This window comes from Vombatus ursinus, unplaced genomic scaffold (assembly GCF_900497805.2).
Source record: "Vombatus ursinus unplaced genomic scaffold, bare-nosed wombat genome assembly UNPS02014864.1, whole genome shotgun sequence".
In the NCBI taxonomy this organism is placed as follows: Eukaryota; Metazoa; Chordata; class Mammalia; order Diprotodontia; family Vombatidae; genus Vombatus; species Vombatus ursinus.
In genome coordinates this window covers 17453015-17476286 of record NW_020954642.1, presented here as the reverse complement: position 1 = coordinate 17476286, position 23272 = coordinate 17453015, and the positions used below count along the sequence as shown (strand labels likewise).

The window sequence follows — 23272 nt, the reverse complement described above, 5'->3', positions numbered from 1 at the left end:
GAAAGAAAGAAAGAAAGAAAGAAAGAAAGAAAGAAAGAAAGAAAGAAGCATTTATTGAACACTTACTAAGTGTCACTCACTGTGCTAAGCCCTTTACAAATATCTCATTTTATCCTCATGACAGCCCTGGGAGGTAGGTGCTATTATCACCCCCATTTTACAAATAAAGAAACTGAGGCAGACAGCAGTTAAATTATTTACCCAGTGCCATAGAGATAGTAAATGTCTGAGGCAGGATTTGAATGGAAAGGAAGGAAGGAAAGAAAGAAAGAGAGAGAGAGAGAAATGAGAGAAAAGAGAAAGAAAATAAAGGAGGAAAGGGAGGGAGGAAGAATAGGAAGAAGGGAATAAAAAAGGAAGAAATGAAAGAAGAAAAAGAAAAAGAGAGATAGGAAGTAAGAGAGGTAGGGAGGGAGGAAGAGAGGGAGGGAGGGAGGAAGAAAGAGAGAGGAGAAAAAGAAAGAGAAGGAAAATAAGGAAGGAAGGAAGGAAGGAAGGAAGGCAATTCTTGTGTTTTATCCCCTGAGCTACCCAGCTGTCTCTGTTACTGGACCAGTGAGGCAGTGTTCTATATTGGATAGAGTACTAGATTTGGAATCTGGAAGCCCTATGTCCAAATCAGACCCTTGATATTTACTAACTATATAACCGCAGACAAGTCCCTAAACCTCTCCAGGCTTTAGGCAAGTTTCTAAAACTCTAAGTTATATCCAGATAGCAACCTGTCCTGGTAGAAGAAGGTCTGACATCAATGAAATAAATCATGATATACCACCTAAACCAGTCAACCAGGAGAATTCTGTCGATGTTGTTTACCTAAATTTTAGTGAGACATTTCACAAAGGTTCTCATACTATCCTCATGGACAAAATATGGAGTCTTAGCATAGACAATGGTACAGTTAGTGGTTTTGGAACTGGTTGAATGATTGGACCCAAAGAGTTATTAATTACTTTATGTCATCTTGGAAGAAGGTCTGTGGTATAGTGCCCTAGGGAGCTGTCCTTCATTCCATACTGCTTAATACTTGGGTCAGACTTGAATAAAGGCATAGATAGCACATTTATCCATTTTTCTGATGACACTGACGAGTCAGGATCCAAAAATATCCCAGCCAGCAAGCATGATGGGATGAATCAAAGGAGCTGAAGTCCTCTGTAAAATGGGAATAGCACCCTCTGTAGTACTGATCTCACCGGGTAACTTCTATGCTCAGAGGAGATGATGCCTGCAAAGCATTTGCAAAGTCCAAGGCACTCGATCAATATCAGCTGTTACTAGTAGTAATAGTTATAAGATGAAGCTTAATAGAAATAAATGGAAAATCCTACACAGGTTGAAAAAATAAATTGCAAAATTACAAGATAAGGGAGGTACAGCTAGTCAACAATTGGTCTGAAAAAGACGGGGTGGGGGTGTTCAATGAAAGCTCAGTAAGAGACATCAGGATGACGGAGCAGCCAAAAAGACTTACGCACTGTTAGCCAAGGTCCAGACCAAGGCATGTGATGGTCCTATTGTCCTCGGCCCTAGTCAGACCATGTTGGAAATGTAGTGCTCACCTCTGGATGGCATATCTGAGAGGTGCTCAAGGGCATCTGGAGGAGAGAAACCAGGGTTCTGAGGGGCCTCAAGGCTGTGCTACATGAAGACTGATGGAAGGAACTGAGGACATGTAACCCCGAGAGGAGTTAGAGTCTGACAGACATAAGACATCGTCCAGGTCTTCAAGACCTTGAAGGGCTGTCATAGGGGAAAAGGATCGGCCGGTTCCACTTGACCCCAGAGCTCGTAACTAAGAGCAAAGTTGCAGAGAGCACATTTTAACTCCTTTGTAAAGAAAGTACATGGTAACAATGAGAGCTGTCCCACAGTGGCTGTGGATTTCCTCTCACTAGAGATCTTCAGGCTGAGACGGGATGACCATTTGGGGAGATGGGAGAGGGAGGAAGAAGGGAGCGCCAACCCTGGAGTCAGGAGGACCTGAGTTCAAATCTGGCCTCAGATAGTTACTAGCTGTGTCACCCCGGGCAAGTCACTTCACCCTATTTGTCTCAGTTCCATCAAGTGTAAAGTGAGCTGGAGAAGGAAATGGCAAACTGCTCTGGTATCTTTGCCAAGAAAATCCCAAATGGGGTGACAGAGAGTCAAACACAACTGAGAAGACTCAACAACAAAGAGGGGGGAAAAACTACAGCTCAAGGACTGGACCTGGAGTCAGGAAGACCCGAGTTCAAATCCAGCCTCAGATTCTTACTAGCTGTGTGACCCCAGGCAAGTCACTTAATTTCTGTCTGCCTCAGTGTCCTCAACTGTAAAATGGGAAGAACAATAGCATAGGGTTATTGTGAGGATCAAATGAGATAATGTTTATAAAGGGCTTAGCACAGCGCCTCAAGCATAAAAGGTGCTTAATAACTACTTAATTCCTTCTTTCCTTTGAGTGATCATAATCTGAGTTCAAATCCTGCCTCAGACATTTATTTACTAGCTATGTTACTTCACCTCAGTTTTCTCATCTGTAAAATAGGGATAATAACAACACCCATCTCATAAGACTGTTGTGAGGATCATTTGAGATAACATAAGTAAAATGCTTAGCAAATCTTAAAGTCCTTTATAAATGCTAGCTGTCGCTATTATTATGACTACAGAAATATATACACAGGTGCAGATACAGACAAAGACAAATACGTAGACTTAAACAGATATGCTTTGTGTTACTGAGACAGGATCAACACCTCTTCTTCCCCTGGTACCCAAGACCAGACCTTTTCCCCAGGTGTTGTCCCCTTGTTAGGCACTCTGAGAAATCACAGGTTTTACAGGAAACTCTGCCCCTGTATTAGATTGTCTCTCAGTGTGAGCCCAGGAAATAAGTTCCAATTTCCCCTTGGTAACTGCATTAGGCAGTTTCCTCAGATGCTGATGGAGTGGTGGGGGAAGTAGGCAGGGCAGCAGAATGATGGACTCCGGGAAACAGAAGCCCAGAGCCCAGAACCCTAACCTCCTCCCCTCCAGCCCGTCACTCAGCTCATTAACCCTATTGGTTAGCCTATTTGGAAGCCACTTCCTCACAGGACCCTTTCCGTTCTGTTTTGGGGTCTCCTTCTTTCTCCAGTGAGGTTCTGGGCTCCCTGGGCTCCTCTGGATTTGAAGTGGCAAAAAGTGTTTTGGTTTTTTTTTACTTAACTAGCTATATGACTTTGGGTAAAGCCTTTTAACCTCTCTGAACCTCAGTTTTCTGATATATAAAAAAGAGACACCTCAAACAGCTATGAGAAGAAATTTGTATCATAACCCTTAAACTGCTATAGAAATGTGAATTGTTATTAGTGTGTCCCCCCCCCACTATGCCTAAGACAGTTACAAATGCCATGTATCTGCCCGCACTGGGTGGAACTGAGAATGATCTAGAAACTGAGGCAACAAAGGAAAGCTTGGAATGGAGAAGCTAACCTAGGTAGCTCAGTGGTTAGAGTGCTGAAGTTAGAGTCAAGAAAATATGAGTTCAAATCCTGCATCAGATTCTTACTAGCTGAGTGACTCTTAGCAAACTATTTAACCTTGGTCTGCCTCAGTTTCCTTATCTAGAAAATGGAGATATAATAGTAATATAATAGCATTCTATTATATAACAATATAATATATAATCTAATAGATATGATAATAATCTGCCAAGATTGTTGTGAGTGTCAAATGAGGTGACATGTGGAAGACATATGGAAACCGTAAATTGCTATAGAAATGCTAGCTATTATTATTATTATTATTATTATTCCTCCACTCTGACCCTCTTTCACCTCCAGACCCCTTCCTCCCTCCCCTTGCCGAAGACCAGAACTGAGCGGGAAGTGCAGTGAGAGACTATGTCCTCTATCTCCCTCTGGCCATGCCTCAAGCCCTCTCATTAGCCCAGTATTTCTGAGTATGCCACGTTCAAAAGCCCACCCAGCCCCATTCAGGCAGGGGTGCTTCAGTAGCAGAAGTAGTACAGGTTAGACCCTCAAAAGACCTGCCACTTACTAGCCATGGATCCTGAGCCAAATCACTTGGCCTCTCTGTGACTCGGTTTCCTCATCTGTCAAATGAAGGAGTGGGGCTACATGACCTCTGAGGTCCCCTCTTGATCTAGATACTATAGTCTGATACCTGAATCTCCTATCATAAACCCTGGGGGAACTCTAATGATCTGACTGCCTCGGGAGGTGTTTAGGGCCTGGGGAAGGGCCCAGTCTCGAGTGTTTGCCCTCCCCTCCCCCCTCCCCTTCCCTGGTCGGAGCGGGGAGGTGGGGAGTGGGGGAAAGCGGCAGGAGTCTCTAGAAACATGTTTGGCCAAATAAGGCAAAAACTGGCTTTGTCCTCATGGCACATGCTGGGCCCACCCCAAGGTTGGCAGCTGCTCCTGCATGGGCCCTTCACACAGGGGCAGGGGGGGTGGGATCCGTAAGGGAGGCGTCAGGTGCTGTGGCACTCGGACCATTTCAGAACGGAAGGTAGGGAAAAGAATGTCTGTGAGGAATCTTTTCAGCCTGGAAGGCAGCGGATGTCTAGTCACTATCCAAAGGGGGTATGGGCTGGCTGGAAGGTAAAGAAAGCTCTTGAGGAGTCCAGTTTACACAGATGAAAAGCTCCATTTCCCTGTTCCTGCCCAAGTCTTAACTCTGAGCCTCCCAAACGTGTGCTGTGGGTTACCAAGGACGACCTGCTAGAGATTAGGGATGCTTCTATGTATTACGTCCCCACTACTGCAGGCGCAGCTTGGGGGACCCACCCCAGGGTTTTCCTAGATAAAGAACTATGCTCTTCCTTCCTTCATCACCCCCAGCCTTAGAGAAAAATGACTGTTCCTCCAGCTCCCCTGGGAAGAGGCAGTCTTTAAGATTGTGACAAGAGGTATGGTGTTCAGACACAAGGAAGAATTGGGGACTCAGCTTTGTTGGCCATATTTGAGGAGAATGTAATCCCTTGCTACTGAACTCTCAGGACTGGCAGACTTAAGTAAAGTAATAACAGCTAATTTGAATTTAGGACGTACGCAATAGACATTACTTCATTCAATCCTCAAATCAGCCCAGTGAGGTAGATACTGGGGATATTATTATCCCCATTTTTCAGATGAGTCAACGGAGGCCCAGAGAAGTCAACATGACTTGCCCAGGTTCAAAAAGATTCATAAGTAGCAGAGCTGAGACTAGACCCCATTTCCTCAGACTTTAGACAATACTGTTTCTGGGACATGTGGCCCCTTTCAACACATCAATCCACACTAGAGAGAGGGACAAAATAACCTAACCCTTAGCATGGAGTCCCTATGGTACAGGAGACAATGATCATCATTTATTAATTCAGTTCAATTTGATTCAACAAGCCTTTATTAAGCACCTACTAGGTGCCAGGTGTGGTGCCAGACACTGGGCATCCAAAGACAAAAATGACAACAGGCCCTGTCTTCAAGAAGTTTATGTTTAACTGGGGGAGAAACAACATGTCACAAGTAAGTAAATAGTAAATACACATAAAGTGTAATTGGGGGGGTGCGGGGCAAGGGAAGAATTCACAGTTGGTGGAATCGATAAAGACGTCGTGTAGAAGGCTGGCTGAGCCCTAGAAAGAGCTTAGAATCCAGAGGTGGAGGTGAGGAGGAAGAGCATCCTGGGATTTGGAGCCTAGCCTGTACAAAGGCAGAGGATGCTACATATGGCAGGCGGCAAACAGGCCAGTTTGACTAGGGAGGTCAAGGAAGGCTTTGACATTTGGTGAACTTTAATGAATGGGCAGGAAATGTTAGGGTATCTCCCCAGGGAGAGAGAGAGAGAAAAGATCTCATGGTGACCTCCAATTCTTCTGCTCCCAGAAACTGGACTACACTTCAGCCCCAAGCTATGAGCTGGTGATCATGGCAAAGAACCTGGCCGAGCTTGTGGGATTGAGGATGGACCCACCAGTCACAGCCACTGTGACCGTGCTAGTGGAGGAACCCATGTGGCCCCCTGTTTTAAGCCAGGAGAGCTATGAGGTCACCATCCCGGACAGCACCCCACCAGGCACCATCCTGCTGACCATTGGGCCTGAGGATCCCCAGAGCCCACCACTCAGGTAACAACCTGCTCTTGTCCTCTCTTCAACCAGGGGGCTCAAGGATTGCCCAGCCTATCAGTACCAAGATGCCTAGTAGAAATTTTGGGAGCCTTCTGCTCTCCATTACCAGATTTGTGGGTTAGCCATCGCTTGACTTATGGGGACTCCCACATTTAGAACAGAGGTGGAGGTAGGGAGAGAGTGCAGGGACTGAGAGATCATCTAGGCCAACACACTTATTTTACAGAGATGGAAAAATGACATGCCCAATGTCCCAAAGTTAAGTGACACAGACAAAATTGGAACCTTGGTCCCCAATTCCAAATCAAGCATTCTTGCCACTACGTTGTATATGATAATATACAATGGCATGGATGGTCTCAAAACTCAATCCCAAAATTATTTCTTTTCATCTTTTGAATGTTTCCTCTGATGATTTGTGCATCAGAGTCTAGGCTCAGGGTGATATCAGAACATATATATGTATAGATGAATATATATATATGATCTAATTTATATTTCCATACATTTAAGTGTTCTATTCCATTACACATTATATTTATATATTGGGTTGGGCCATCCAGCCAAAGACAGATTTGGAAGGAAATGGCTGTGGACACTGGCAAAGGGATCGGTGACTGGGGCTGAGAAGTGAGGTTAGGAGAAGGGGTGAAAATCTTTTGATGCTGTGGAAAAAGCAAAAACAAAAACAAAAACAAAAACAAAAACAAAAAAACTTCCAGTCTTGGATTTTTGAAAATTGAGTACAATTTGTACCCCTAGTGCTTTCTACAGTATCTTGCATGTAATAGGCATTTAATAAATGTTTATTGAATTTAAGGGGGAAAAGATTGGCTTCAAGTCAAGAAACAGAGCACTAGACTGAAGTCAGGAAGACCTGGATTTGAATACTGTTTCAGATACTTGCTAGCTGTGTGATCCTGGGCAAGCCATTTAACCTATGTCTGCCTCAGTTTCCTCATCTGTAAAACAAAAAGGGTGGACGTGATGACTTCTAAGATTCCTTCTAGTTCTAAATTTACGATCCTTTGATAAATTCTTACTAGCTGTAGGATTGTGGACAAGTCACTTTCTCTGAACCTCAGTTTCCTCATCTGTAAAACAGGAATAATAATGCTATTTATCCCACAGAGTCGTGAGGAACATATTTTGGAGATCTTAAAAGTATAGAAATGTGAGCTTTTATTATGATCATTCTCTTTGTTCCACTCCCTTTCTCCACTCCATTCTCTTTGCCATCCACTCCCCCACCCACCCCGTGGCATTCTCCCAGGTGGGACGACGTCCTGGTAGACTGCTTTGATCCCTCCTGATTGGGAGAAAGGAGATTCTTACGGTAGCAGAATGACAGAATCCCAGTGTTCAGAGGCAGAAGGAACCTTGGAAACAATCTAGTCCCACTCTCTCATTTCACAGATGAAGAAAATGAAGGCTAGATGTGACTTGGCCCCAGGCTCCGCTCTGACCTCATGTGATCAGCTCCCTTCTCCCAGCCTCCAGTTGCTTTTGGCTCATCCCCAGACCCCATTCTGCAAAATAATATTCAAGTCAAGTCAGCTAGCATTTATTAAGTGCCTACTATGTGCCAGGCACTGTGCTAGGCATTGAGGATAGAAAGAAAGGCAAAAAATAACCCCAAAAGTCTTTGTTTTCAAGGAGTTCAAAGTCTAAAAGCTAACTTTAAACTTTATGGTTTGCAAAGTGCTTTATATACATTATCTTCTTTGATTTTCATAATAACCCTATGAAGTAAGTAACACTATTATCCCCATTTCACAGATGAGGAAACTAAGGACCAGAGGGAGGAAGAGGCTTGTCCTGGGTCACACAGCCAGTGCGTGTGTGGCAGGATTTAACCCAGCTCTTCCTGATTCCACGTTCTATACTACATTCCCTATGCCATTCTGTCTCTCACTTTGCCCTCGTGTTGATCCATCTCTGTCCTCTAGCTGGGGAGCCTTTCTAGGCCCCAAAGCGTTCATGTCCCTGGTGCCTTGGCTGCAGCCAAATGATCCCTTTGGGATTGTTCCAAGCTCTCCCATTTCACCCTCCACTGCCCCCCCGCAAAGGCACAGGCTCAGGCCACCATCCAATAATGGTTTCCCTGGTCCATTGTCCCAGAAATGGTGGAAGGGCCACAAACCTCCTCCCACCTCTAGGCCCCCACATCCAGGGCTGAGTGCTTGGGCTGGGGCATTGATAAATAATGGATCCTTTTGTTTGTTTTCTGTCCCCATCCCCTTCCCTCTCAGATCCCCCACTGTTGCCCTTCATAGAAACCCAGAATCTCAGAGCTGGAAGGGATCTCAGAGGGAATCTAGCCCAAGCCAAAGCCCCACAGGAATCCCTTTGGAACAACCAGACAAGTGGCCACTTGCTGTTCATTGGAAGGCCAGTGAAGGGGAGCTCACTACCTGCCCATGTAGTCCATTTCCCTCTAGAACAACTCTCATCGTTAGAAAATCTTCTTTTGTATCAAGGGGAATTGGCCTTTGGGCAGCTCCCAGGGAGCTATTCTGTCCTTGGTTTCTAGCCCTTCTCCCTTCTTCCCTGGCCACCTGGGAATGGCTACCCTGCCACCCCAAGATTCCTTGGGTGACAGAGCTTGGGTCTGAGAGAAGCCCTGCTGCTACTTACCACCTTCTAGACCTTGGGCAAGTCTTTTAAGCTCTCCTGGCCCCATTCTCCTTGTGTGTAAAATGAGAGGGCTGGACCAGATGGTCTACCCCTTGGCCACTTCCGTAAGGCAGCTAAGTGGCACGACAGACTTGGAATCAGGAAGACCTGAATTCAAATCGTCCCTCTGACACTTACTAGCTGTGTGACTCTGGGCAAGTCTCTTAATATCTCTTAGCCTTGGTTTCCTCATCTACAAAATGGTGAGAATGATAGCACCTACTTCACGAGGTTGTTGTGAGAAGCAAAAGAGATAATAGTCCAATAGGGAAGGAAACAGGTACGTAGAAGATATAAACAGTTAAAATGGAAGGTAATTACAAGTAGGGAACCAGAGACCCAAAGAAGGGAAAAGACCTTCCCAAGGTCATATATAAGTGATAGAACCTGGGTTTGGTACCCGAGTGTTGATGATATGTAAGGGAGGTAGCATGACTCAGTGGAAAGAGGTCTGCATTTAGAGTCAGGCAGATTTGGGTTCAAATCCCAACTCTCCCAATTTCTAATTATGTGTCCTTCGGCAGGTCAGAACTTCTCTGTGACTCAGTTTCTTCACCTGTAAAATGAGGTTGAACCAGAATACCTCTGAGGTTTCTTCCAGCTCTAAATATATGATCCTTTGGTCCTTCCAGCTCTAGATATCATGAAACTATGACAATTCCCACGGTGCAACTGGGGAAACTGAGTCACAGAGAAGTTGTGATTTTTGTCAGAGGACACCCTTTCCTGAAAGGAGAGAGGTTTTCCTAGAAGCACTTTCTGCCATTCTCTCATCCACCCAAATTCTAGGTATCCCTTCTTTCTCCCAGTCCGTTCCATGTCACCTCCCCACCCTCGTGCTAACGTGTGCCTAGGTTCTCGATGATGAATGACTCTGAAGGGTGGCTGTCCATTGAAGAACACTCTGGGGAAGTCCGAACAGCTTCGAAACTGGGGTCAGGCCAGCCTAAGGAGACATATACTGTGCAAGTGGTGGCCGAGATCACGGGTAAGGGAGAAACTGGGAGGGGCTGGCCCCACACTCTGAAAGACCCAGAGTCAAACAAAGAGATTCTAAGAAAAAAAGAGTGAGAGGAAGACAGACAGAAAGAGAATTTTTTTTCTCATCAAAGCCAAGAAGTGTGTGAAGGCCAGAATCACAGAGTTTGAGCTGGAAAGCACCTCAAAGACCATCTATCTGAGCAGCCAGCCCCCTTCAATATCCCCAACAAGTGATCATCCATCTGGTCTGCTTTCAAGACAGGAATTGATGGGAAATTCATCACATCCCAACCCAGTTCATTCCACTTTGGCAGAGCTCTGTCTAAAGCAGTATCTCTACCTGCAAACTAGGTCTATGATGTGGAGATACTCCCCCAGGCACCCAGCTCCATGGACAGGGTTCCATGACCCCCACATGGAGAGCTTTCCCCTATCTCTTCCCAGCACCCTCTGCCATGACCATCTGACTCAACCAGGTGAAGGAGGCCAATGGTTGACCAGGAGATTTGGTGGGAAGGTGCTCTCTCTTAAAAGGCTACTGCCCTTTTATGTCCCTACCACCCTTATACTTCCTACACCCCACCCTCTAAATAAGACATTTCTCCAAGGCCCAAGGGGGAAAAAATAACCCACCACCTCCACCACCTAGGTAGGAGACCTCAGCCAGAGCCCATGGCATCTGCTAGTTACCACCATCTCCCTGGCTATCAAGGATGTCTGGGTAATGGTAAGAAGAGGCAGGGCTCTTGAGGAGGAAGAGAACTATGGTAAAGAGCATTTGACTGGAATCTCCTACTTAGCACCTATGTGGCCTTGGGCTCTGGGCCTCAGTTCACTCATATATACAATGAGGGGGTTGGATTTGACCCAGGTTTATTAACCTGTCTGTACATCATGGATTCTTGGTCAGTCCTGTGAAGTCTATGGACTCCTTCTCAGGGTAATGTCTTTAGAAGCTTAAAGCAAAAATTACAGGGTGATGAAACCAATGATACTAAAATATAGTCATTAAAACAATTTTTTTAAGTCCACAGATCCCAGGTTAAGAATCCCTGGATTATATCTCTAAGGCCCTTCCCAAATACAAGGACTTGGGGTGGATTGGGGGCAGGGCATGTTTTCCTGTCCTTTGATTGAGAATCAGAGATTAGAGCTGAAAGGGACCTCAAAAAGGAAGCATAATTTAGAGATTATAGATTTAGACACAAGAATTACCTGGATTTAAGGGCCACCTTTGACACTAGCCATGTGACCTTGGAGAAGTCACTTAACCATCTATGAAATAAGGGAAGTAAACTGGATGTCTTCTAAGGTCTCTAAAGTCTGTGAACCAAGAAATCACATCACCCACTCCCCTGTTTTAGAGATGAGAAAATGGAGACCTGGAGTTCAAGGTTACATGGGTAGTAAATGATGAAACTGGGATCCATAGCTAGGTCTTCTGATTCCAAACCATTGATCTTTTCACACCCCTGAGGAAGGAACAGAGATGAGGAGGGATTTCCCCAAATTCCCACTCCATAGTTAGCCTTCTTCCCAGATAACCCACTCCCTACAGAATCAATCATTGCAGCTTTCCCCTACCCACTCGGAATAGGGGGGAATATCCTTGACCTTGGTCTTTGGTTCTTTTGCAGACCATCCCAACCTGACTACAACTGCAGCCCTGGTGCTTCATATAATTCGAGATCCACCACCCCCTGCTCAAAAATCCCCCTCCCTTCCTGTGCCTGTCCCCTCCACCCTCCAGATCCTCTGCACTCCCCAGGATAGGCCACAGGGAGTGATCATCAGTGGGCTACAGCAGAGGGGAGAGCATGCTGATGATGATGACCCCTATTCCTTCACCCTGAGTGAGGACCCCACAGTACAGAGAGAGTGGAGGCTCCGGACACTCAATGGTGAGTCTAGGCTTGGGTAGAGGACCAGAAGCAGAAGGCCAAATGACTGGGTGGTTCAAGTTGAGGGAAGAACACTGGATTTGGAACTAGAGAACCTGCGTGACCTTGTGGAAGGTCATTTCCCCTTTCTGGGGCTTGGTTTCCCTATTTGAAAGAGATGGACTAGCTGAGCTCTAAGGTGCCTTTCAGCTTTCAGTCTTGTGATCCATCCCACACTGTGCCCTAGCTGCCTTCTGTCTTCCTGTATGTCTGTCTATCCCAGCGTCCCACACTTTCCCTGCTCCCCTCCTAGGCACCCACGCCTATCTCACCATGGCCCTCAGCTGGTTGGAGCCCCAAGAGTACTTCGTCCCAGTTTTCCTGACACACTCGGCTCAGACCCAGAAACTCCGAATACGAGGTAAGGCTGACAATGGAGTAGAACAACCAAAGATTTGCTGAGCTAAGGTGCGGGGATGATTGGAAAGAGAAGTACAAGATGTAGTCCTTGTTCCCCAAGAGCTCCACGAGTCAATGGATGAGTCATTCAAGGCTTCATCTTCCTTCTCCAAAAGATCTCCCATCCCACTGTCAGACAACTTCTTCATGCATATATAGCTCTGGTCCCTAACCCCTGCTACACCTAGATCTGGATGGGTCATTTCTCTAATCAAATCAAGTCAGCAAGCATTTATTAAATGCCTACTGTGTTTCAGGCACTGGGGATATATAAAGCAAAGCAAAAACATTCCCTGCCCTCAAAGAGCTCACATCCTGTCCTAGTATAAGGAGACAACCTACAAACCACCTATATACATACATACATACATACATACATCAGACGCTGAGTAGCTATGCGACCCTGAGCAAGTCACTTAACCCTGTTTGCCTCAGTTTCCTCATCTGTAAAGTAAGCAGGAAAAGGAAATGGCAAACCACTTCTGTGTCTTTGCCAAGAAGACCCAAATGGGGTCATGAAGAGTTGGACACAACTAAAAACAACTAAAAAAACAATTTAATTATCATGTAATACAGTATACTATAGCTATTTGCATTTGTGTCTTATCCCTCTACTAGACTATAAGCTTCTTGAGGACAAGAACCATGCCTTATCTAAACTTTATATCCTCCCCTCACCCCAGCACCCCACATGGTTCTCTATGTAAGAGATATCCTGCTCTTTCTAACATGTGACAGGATAGTCCTATAGATATAACAGGATCCCTTAATATGTGGGACCCCAGAAGATAACCTCTGGTTTGAGGAACCCTGTGATGTTATATCCCAGGCTCTACATCCAGGGTTGCTCATCAGTCATGGTGTTACATACACATACTCCCAACATCCCCCCTGGCAGGATGTTGTTAACATTCAATCAGACAACATACAGTTTAACTGGATTAGTAAAATCATGGTAAAATTAAGAAATATTAGGCACGTAAGTATAGAGTATACCATCTTAAATACCCCCAAAGCTAATACCACATGGGTGTCTCCTGGCTGTCATAAGTCTAATGCCAACTAGTGGTGGGAAAGAGGTGTTGTTGCTCCAAATGCCATTTTCTCCTTCTCATTCCACTTCCACATGTCACTTCTCATTTAACATCCTGTCTGCAATTCAAACTAACCTGGGAGCCAGGTGTGGTGGTATATTCCTGTTATCCCTGCTACTGGGAAAGGTGGGGTTGGGGGGGGGTCACTTGACATCAGGAGTTCATAGCTGAAGTAGGGCTGAAGCTGATTGGGTGCCCTCAATAAGTCCCACTCCAATGTGGGAAGGCTTTGGGGTGGGGTGGGGTGGAGTGCTGCTGCATCTGTGCTGATCAGGTTGGGAGAGGCTGCTGCATTTCTGGCCAAGGTAAGATAGAGAGACCCAGTGTCTAAACAAACCAACCATAACCTGGGCTCAGTCAGTATTAAAACTGTCCTGCAAATATTTTAATTAGATTGTGAGCTCTTTGCAGGCAGGGAATATCTTTTGCCTCTTTAGCACAGTGCCTGGCACATGGAAGATGCTTAGTAATTGTTTATTGATTAACTAACTAGTATTGACAATCCCTATGGAAACACTATCTCCTAGGTTCTAAGCCTGCATCTCAAAAGACACATTCCTTATAGCTTCATTCAGTAGGCATTTAATAAATGTTTGCTATTGAATTGACATGCCACACTGGTCCTAAAATAGTTCACATCTGAAAATAGGCTCCACATTGGGGCAGCGAGGTGGCTCAGTGGATAGAGCACTGGTCCTGGAGTCAGGAGGACCTGAATTTAAATCCAGCCTCAGACCACACACTTGACACTTACTAGCTGTGTGATTCTGGGCAAGTCACTTAACCTCAACTGCCTAAATAAAAAAAAAGAAAGAAAGAAAGAAAAGAAAATAGGCTCCACTCCTAAAATGAGATCTCTTTGAAAAGAAAGCAATATATAAGTACTACCATGTTGTTATTCAGACGTTTCAATCGTGTCTAGCCCCCATTTGGAATTTTCTTGGCAGAGATACTGGAGTGGTTTGCCATTTCCTTCTTCAGTTCACTTTTACAGGGGGTATGTTGGGAGTATGTGTCTTCTTTCCAATGATTTGTCGTCTACCTCTCTTTTCATCCCTCTGTGGACTACATACATTTACAAACTGAGGCAAACAGAGTAAAATGATGGGCCCAGGGTCACGTAGCTAGGAAGTGTCAGGCTGGATTTGAACTCAGGTCTTCCTGACTGCAGGCACAGTGCACTATCCACTGAGCCACCAAGTTGCCCATCCTTCCAGTTGCATCCTTAAATGTCTTTGTAATGGATGATATGGCTTCCTAGGGTCTCTTGCCAACCTTTCTGCAACCTTGTTTTGCCCCTCTACTGCTTCTAACTGTTTTTTAAGGGGATACTGTTTATAATCCTCCACTACCCTTCCCCATTAGACTTCACAAACAAGTTTATATTCTAAACCAGTATTGGCCTTGGCTGCCATATCTCTCCTCTTGGCAAGAAAATCGAGTATTTGCTGGCTAACACTGTTTCTAAGTTTTTAGACTTCTCTTTATGGTGATGAATTTATTTCAATTAAACTCCCTTAGGAAATGTTGATAATCTGTTTAGATACTTGGCCTTCTCCTTATGGTGATGGATTTAGATCATTTAAACTTCCTTGGGAAATGTTGACAATCAGTAGAAAAAGATCTTTTTATGTATTTCCCAATTTTTAGCATCAACAGCTTGAATTGCCTGACATATATATATACATTCTTCTCATTTTTATTATTTCTTCTAATTTGGAATTGATTTTGATCTTTGTTCTAACAAGCCAGGGATCTGACTGTACACACAAAGCTAAATCTGAAATATCCATTTCCCATCCATTAAAAAGCAATCAATCTAACTTTTTCATGATGTTACTTGGTACTTTCCTTGTCCAATAATTCCCTTCTCCTATTTTTTTTAAAGTAGAATGATCCTCACAAGAGGTGTTTTGTTTTTTTTTAACTGACGTCTTAAAAAAAAATAGATCATTTCCAATTTTTCTCCCTGCCCTGAACTGAACCTTCCCTTATAACAAAGAAAAAAATAGTTCAGCATAACCAACTGACAAAGCAACCACATTTGACAATATATGCAGTTTTTTTTTCAGTCACAGACATGTACCTTTCTTCAAGAGGAGAGGTGTCTGTTTTATCTTCTGTTCTCCAGAACTAAGATTGTGCATTGCTGTTCATCTGAGTTCCGTTTCCTCTTAGTGTTGTTTTCTTTCTTCTTTTGTTTCTTTTTCTTTCACTCTGCGTCACTTCATAAAAATCTTCCTATGTTTCTCAGAATCTCCCATAATCCTTGTTTCTTATAGTACAATAATATTCCATTACATCCATAGACTGCCATTTTTGTTTAGCCATTCCTTCATCAATGGACAATCTTTGTTTTCAGCTTTTTCTTCTTTGGCATATATAAATATAAAAATGTATAAATAAATAGGGCCTTTCCTTCTGTTATTGACCCCCATGGATTTATGCCTAATGATAGGATAGCTGGGTCAAATGTTGGTGGTTTTCCAGAGTGGCTGACCAATTCAAAGTTCCACCAATAATGCGTCTGCCTGTCTGTCTTCCAACATCCGGGATCCACAGAAGGAGAAGGGGTATTCAAGGCAGATGATGTGAATGAGGCGTGGAGAGTCCAGAAGGTGTAATAGTGGTGACCCAGATGGTATTTGGATAACAGAAAAGGAGTCAGAAGAAGAACTTAGGATGATGGATTCAGGGTGGACAGAAAGATAGGGAGACTGGAAAATTCCCTTTCCACCAGCTCCCAGTTCTTCAGAGAATCTCAGGGTTGGAGGGACATGAGAGAACATCTAATCTAAACCATATTTGACTAAGAAGTCCCTCTTCATCAATGGTTCTTAAGATTTTTTGTTATCTTGGACCACTTTGGCAATCTGGTGATGCTATGGACACCTTTTCAAAAAAATATTTTAAAATTCATGATTGAAGAAAATACTAAATTTCAGTTACAGGCTAGTGAAAATGAAGATGTAATTTTCCCCTGTAATGATAATAATTAGCATTTATATAGTACCTATTGTATGCCAGGCACTGAACCACGCACTTTACAAAAATATCTCATTTGATCTTCACAACAACCCTGGCAGGTAGCTGCTATTATTATCCCCATTCTGCAGATGAGGAAACTGAGGCAAACAGAGGCTAAGTGACTTGCCCAGGATCACATAGCTAGTATTTGAGACCAGATTTAAACTCAACTCTCCTTGACTCAAGGCCTAGCGCTCTAACCACTCTGCAACCCAGCTGCTTCATCCCTTCCAAATTCACGTATCCCCTGAAATCTGCCCATGAAGCCCCCAAGTGAAGAACCCTAGCTTTTCATTTTCAATTACCCTCTACAGCATCAGCCCTGGAAGCAATGGGATACAGTGATGAGAGCACTTGATTTGGGGTCAGGTGCCCAGAGTTCAAATCCTAGCTCTGATACTCCCTGCCTGTGTCATTTCCTCTCTCCAGGTCTCCTTTTCCCCTCTATAAAACAAGTGGATTGAACATGATGGTCAATGAGCATGGATAACAGCATGGATAATGGATAAGAGGATGATCCTCCCAGCTCCCTTCAACTCTGATGTTCTGTGTTCCCAGGCCCCTCCCAGCTCTAAATTCTATTTGCCTCTCTTTGGTCGCAGTGATGGTCTGTGTGTGTAACTCGGAGAGGCGATGCTTGCTCAAAGTGGATCGGATGAAGGGAATGCCCACGCTGCTGTCTGCTGTCGGTATCATGGTAGGCACCCTTGTAGCAATAGGTAAGTCAAGTCTTGGTCTTAATTTGGATCTGGATAAGACTTATCAAGATGGAGAGAAAGGCCTAGAGCTATTTATAGATTCAGAGGGTTAACCCTTTAGAGTGGGAACAGACCATAGCAATCATGTAGCCTAGCCCTCTCATTCTACTTAGGAGAAACTGAGGCCCAGAGAAGGGAAATGACTTAACCACAGTCACCTAGGTAGTGAGTATCACAGCACTTTAGATACACCCCTGCCTTCTGGGAGTCCAAAATCTAGTCAACCCTTTGTGAATACATATGGGTTTCCAAATACTTTTAAAAACATGGCCCTTAATATGTACTCCAAGTTTGTGTTTATAGTGCAAGCATAAGGGTATTCTACTTCACAAGTACTATGAGTCCCCCCCTCCACCCTGAAAGACTCAAAGGAGGGAGACATAAAGAGGAGAGAGAATGGAGGTGAGGGGGAGAGATAGAGAGAGCGGTGGGGGTGAAGAAAGGGAATAAACATTTATATAGAACCTACTATGTGGCAGGCACCATGCTATGCACTATGACAAATATTATCTCATTTGAGGGAAACGGGTCTGCAATTTAGGAACTGACAAAAGTTAGACAACGGTGAGTAGCAATGGCTGTATGGGCCAACTAGCTAGATCCCACCCCCTAAAAAAAAAAAAAAAAAAAAACCAAACTAAGAAAGCATAAATCAACACCTGACATAATCATTTTATGCTTTCCAGGAAAAAAAAATAACTGAATTAAAATAACAGCAAATTTATTAACCCACCTTTAATTACTAGCAAATTGGATTGCTTAAAATCAAGGAAAAGCCCCCTGGGACCAATATTTTTTTTTTTTTTCGATGAGGCAATCTGTGTTAAGTAACTTGCCCAGAGTCACACAGCTAGTAAGTGTCAAGTGTCTGACGCTGGATTTGAACTCAGGTCCTCCTGACTCCAAGGCCAGAGCTCTATCCACTGTGCCACCTAGCTGCCAATATTCTTGCCTGGAACTGACTGACTCTCTCTTTGACACCCCAGGTTTCTTCTTAATCTTGATCTTCAGCCACTTGGCCCTAGCAAGGAAGAAGGTGGCCCAGCCGCGAGACAGCATCCCCCTGAAGGCTTCTGTCTGATGGGGTCAGGCATGGCTAGGTCTCCTGCCTTCCCTGTAACCCACAGATTCTATGTCTTCAACAACAAGGACTTGGATTCTGGACTGAGCTGAGTGATATCAACCCCAGAGTTAAAACATCTCAGGGATGAACTTTTGCCTTCCCATTCTCAGGGGGCAGAAGGCACAGGCAGAGAGGCCAGACAAAGTCTGCATCTGGCCCAACGTGGGCCAGAACCTCTTCCCTCTCCAGAGTTCTCCTCTGGGGTACATGTTCCAGTCAGTAAAAGTTAAGGCTTTCTCTAATATGGCTAGCTTCTAACATAAATGTCTTCTGATAAAGTATCCCCCAAAGCCACCATGAAATAATAAAGCCTGGTGGGAAACTGAAGCCAGAGCTCTTGAATTCCCATGTCTTCTTTCCAATGATTTGTCATCTACCTCTCTTTTCATCCCTCTGTCTTTAAGCTGAGAAAAGTAGATTAGTCAAAACTGAGTGTCTGGGGAGCCTATTCAATCAATTAATACTTAGTAAGCCCCTACAAGCACTGGGGGCTATATGGAATTTAGAGAAAACTCTTGTGTAGCTTAAAGGGCGTGCCTCACTAAGAATGTTGCTCCAGTAACATGGGAGAAAGGGTCAAAGGAATTCTCTGTGAGCCTCTCTGGGTAGGTGTTTCCATGGGTGAGCTTTGTCTCCCCCTTAAATTTAATTAACGACTGCATGAACATAATGTGTATTATAGGGGATGTTAGGTGCAGGTCCTTAAGTGGGGTTTATATCTGCATACATGGTCATTTCTGTGTGAATGTGTGTGAGTACATATGCCAAAATACATTCATCCATGTGGATGGACCCTTGATGCTGATCACACACTGAGCCCAAAACCTGATTGAAAACTGATCCTTAATCCCCGTCACAGACAAAGCTCTACCAACCCTTCTCTCCACACCCATCTGAAGAGCTGTAATGACAAGTTAGAAAGGGGCGTGGTCTAAAATCCCAGCCCCAGTGAACTGCTGAATTTCAAATATTCTGGAATTTGGGAAAACAACCTTTCCTGGTTACCTGATCCTACTTCTAGAATCATAGATTTAGAGCCAGAATGTACCTCAGAGACTGGCAAGAGGAGATGATCTTTCTTTCTTTTGGATAGAGACTTTGGGGATATTCCTGAGTTGGAGCAGACTCCTTGTTTTACAGATAAACAAAGTGAGACATCAAGAGTTTTAAGTGACTTGCCCATTGCTGAGCTTATAACTAGCAGCACAGACTCAAACCCAGGTCCTATAATTCAGTATCCAATGTTCTTTCCAACATGCCAAGCCTTCCTCCATCTCTTTGCACTCCCTCTAGCTCAGAGGACATCTTCTACAATTCAGCCCATCAGATCAAAGAATATTGGAACTGAAAAAGACTTCTGCTGATAGAACATAGCACAGGAGAGCTACAAGAAGTCTTAGAACTCAATAGTCATGCAAACTCACATTTGTCAAGTGCTTTATAGCTAGGTAGGGGAGGGAGATAGAGCACTTGGCCTGGAGTCACCAAGCCCTGAATTCAAAATCTGATCTCAGACATTTACTAGCTGTGCGTCCCTGGGCAAGTCACTTAATCGCTGCCTGCCTCAGTTTCCTCAACTGTAAAATGGGGGTGATAATAATATGAGCTACCTCACAGGGTGTTGTGAAGATCAAATGAGATAATATTTGTAAAGTACCATATAAATGTTAGCTGCTATCATCATCATCATCATCATCATCATCATTATTCAGCTTGCAACAGCCCTGTGGGGTAAATAGAGTGTGAGAGCTGGAAGGGCTGAAAATGTAGATTGTTAGAACACAGCAGGCTGTAAAGGGCTTTAAATCAGCATTTCTTAAACTGTGGGTCAACCCCATATGGGGTCGTCAAAAAATCTGGCAACAGTAAAAGATTTCTGAACGCCAATGACCAAAAATTAATTAAAAATCAAACGCGTGATGAATCCGAGGTGCTTCTGGCAGCACTTGCCTGTGTTGCATCACATAACTTCACTGCAGCCTCGGTTCTGAACACAAAGCATGCGCACTTTGCACTGCTCAGACCCTCAGGCCACGCACCACCAACTAGCTGCCTAAATGAAAAGGGGTCGCAAGTGGAAAAGGTTCTAGAAGCCCTGCTTTGAAGAACAAGCAAAAGACTTTATATTCGATCCTGGAGGTAACAGAGAGCCATCGAACTTTACTGAGTAGAGGGTTGACGTGGTTAAATCTGAGCTTTAGGAAAAATCACTTCGGCAACTCAATGGAAGATGGACTGGAGTGGAGAGAGACATGAGGCAGGAAGACGGACCAGAAGGTTAATGCAAATAGTGTCGACATGAGGTGATGAGGGTTTGTTCCAGGGTGGTGTCAGGAGAGGAGGAGAGGTATATCAGAGATGTGATGAAGGTAGAAGCGACAAGATTTGACAACGATTGGATATGAGAGTGGGAGTGGGGGAAGTGTTCTAATATTCTACATTCTCATATCCCTTCCAGCTCTGACATTTTATGTTATCTATTCTAACATTCTTCATTTTAAGGTCCCATCCAGCTTTCACAACCTATTACTGTCTCTGGATCCAAGTTGAGTGTGCATTGACTGTCTATATACACATCCTAGCTTTATGGTTCAAGATGCAGGGGCCATCTCCAATCTTCTTGATCTATATCTTGCTACTGGTCCCAGAGGAGAAAGTGAGGCTGGTGACCTTACACAGCCTTGCTTCACTTAAATCCAGTTCACTTGCAAGTCATGGCATCATCTTCCTGATGTCATGATCCTCTTCGAGAATAGAGAACAAACAGCAATGTTTCAAGATAGGCTCAGAACATTATCTTCATATGTAAGTCCTGGATAATTTTTTAAATGAAAGAAAAGTTAATTAGTTAAATATATGGTCATCCTCTGCCTTATAACAGACTGGAGATGGAGGAGTACTCATTAAATACAGGGACCTTATATTGGGTCACTACTATGCAGTCTGTTGCTGTGAAGGAGTCAAGGAAAGGAGAAGACATGGTTCATGCCTTCCAGGAGTAACTCACTTTGTCTCTCTGGGCCTCTGTTTCCCCATCTGTAAACTAAGGATTGTATGCCAGTATCACCTACCTCAATGGGATTTTCTAAACTTTACATCATAGAATTTGGAACTGGAAGGAATCTTAGAGAGACCATCTAGTCCAAACCCCTCATTTTTCAGAAGAGGAAAATGAAGTCAAGGGACATAACCTCATATTGAGTAGTACATAGTTAAGTAGCAGGGTTGAAATTTGAACTCCTGAATAGGTGGTACAGTAGAGAGAGCTCCTGGCCTGGAGTCAGGAAGAATCATCTTCTTCAGTTCAAATCTGGCCTCAGTCACCTACTAGCGGTATAACCCTGGGCAAGTCACTTGACCCTGGTTGCCTCAGTTTCCTCATCTGAAAAATAAGTTGGAGAAGGAAATGGCAAACCACTCCATTATTTTTGCCAAGAAAATCCCAAATGGAGTCATGAAGAGTCAGACATGACTGAAAAACAGAATTACTATTCTTTCCACTTTCACAGCACTGCTTCTCATACCTTCAAGTCCTCCAGAAATGGGAGCTATTAATATAAAGTGCCAAATAAATGTGAGCCATTATTATTGTTATTATTAATAAGAAGAGGCTGACAAGCCTAAGGGGTCTGGCCGCTGTCCAGGGAAGGACACCCTGTTGGGTGAGAGCCTAAGCTAGTGGCACCGTGTCTTACCCTTTGACCCTGCCTCTCAGCACCCCCTCGGAGACTGTGGTGGGATTGGGGGCAGGGAGGACTCAGGGATGTGACTGGAGCCTCCGGGGGGCCAAGCAGGGGGCAGAGCTGGGCCTGTGTCCAATACCAAAGACACTTCCCAATCAGCAGGCACCGATCAAAGGGCCAAACTGCAGTGAGAACAGAGAAGCTCATGTGGAAGGAATGTAAACATCTGGGGGTATTTTTAAACTTTTTTTCCAGTTCAAGTGATTAGAGCACTTCAAGTAAGAGAGACTCTCTCAACCAGGGCTCAGGCAACAAGCAAAGGGAAGAGAGGAACTGAAAACCCATCCACAAACTAGGCAGCCCCTTCAGGGGCCAACTCATCCCTCCTCCTGCCCTGCCCTGCCCAAAGGCATTGCTTTGTTTTCTTCTGGGGGAGCAGAAGCAGGAGTCCCCTCTTTTGTTCATAGCCTCACATCCCTCAGAGTCAGTGCCAACACCCCAGCAAGTCCTCCCCAGCCAATATGGCAACTGGGGACACAATGACTGGGCCAGCAGGGATACTACCTCTTCAGTTGGGGGTTTCTTTTGCCATTGTGTCAGAAACCAGCAAAACAGGATGAGTTGGGCAGGGGAAAACCCCAAATGAGTAGGAAACATGGGGCTAAAAGCAGGTCTGCATGGGGGCAAAACTCAGAATCATGGTGGAGTGAGAAGAGTGCTTCATTTGAACTTGGAGGACCAAGGTTTGAATCCTGGTTGTGCTACTTACCTTGGACAAGTCATTTCTGATCCCTATGAGCCTCAGTTTCTTCATCTATGACCTCTAAAACTTGGTTCTAAATCTCTGGCCTTAAAGCATAGAACGGGAAAGCTAAAAGGATCCATGGAATATTAGGCAGTTAGGTAGTGCCAATATAAATGATGCTGCTACTATTATTATTAACATAGAATGTCAGAGACGTAAGAAAGTTGAAACATAGACTATAGGATGTCAGAACAGGAAAGGATCACAGATTAGGGAATGTTAGAATATAAAATGCAGAATGTTAGAGCTAGAAGAGACTTTATATAACACCAAGTCCAACCCCTCTAGTTTACAGATGAGGAAGCTGAATTCCAAAATTGGGATGTGACTTGCCCAAGGTCACAGAGCTTATATGTGGCAAAGTTGAACCCAAGGTCAAAAAGGTCTCTTCTTTGCTGTTGCTTGTCCTTCGTTCTCAAAGAGGACCAATGGCATGTCAGGGTGATGTCTTGACTTGCATGTGAATTGGATTTAAGAGAGGCAGAACTGTGCAAGATCATCAGCCTCACTACGTCCTCCAGTCATCTAGGTCCACTGGCAAGACAAAAATCAGGATGACTGATGATGGCCTAGGATACAGTGGATGACCTTGGCCTTTGTTTTCTTTTTAGCAGATACAACGCTGAACCTGGAGTGAGAAAAACCTGAATTCAAGTCCTAAGGCATCTACTACCTGTATGACCC

At 44.3% G+C, this 23272-nt stretch overlaps 1 protein-coding gene across 1 annotated transcript in view; it reads left to right on the top strand.

Annotated features, from left to right (window-relative positions):
* The window catches only part of LOC114027953 (cadherin-16-like), a 43326-nt gene extending 25268 nt beyond the window's left edge, over positions 1 to 18058 (top strand). The window contains exons 13-18 of the mRNA XM_027842098.1: positions 5858 to 6099; positions 9633 to 9766; positions 11397 to 11660; positions 11953 to 12060; positions 16822 to 16938; positions 17964 to 18058. Of these exons, the coding sequence (XP_027697899.1) occupies positions 5858 to 6099; positions 9633 to 9766; positions 11397 to 11660; positions 11953 to 12060; positions 16822 to 16938; positions 17964 to 18058 (960 nt within the window). The remainder of the gene's footprint in view (positions 1 to 5857; positions 6100 to 9632; positions 9767 to 11396; positions 11661 to 11952; positions 12061 to 16821; positions 16939 to 17963) is intronic.
* Positions 18059 to 23272: the final 5214 nt, after the last annotated feature.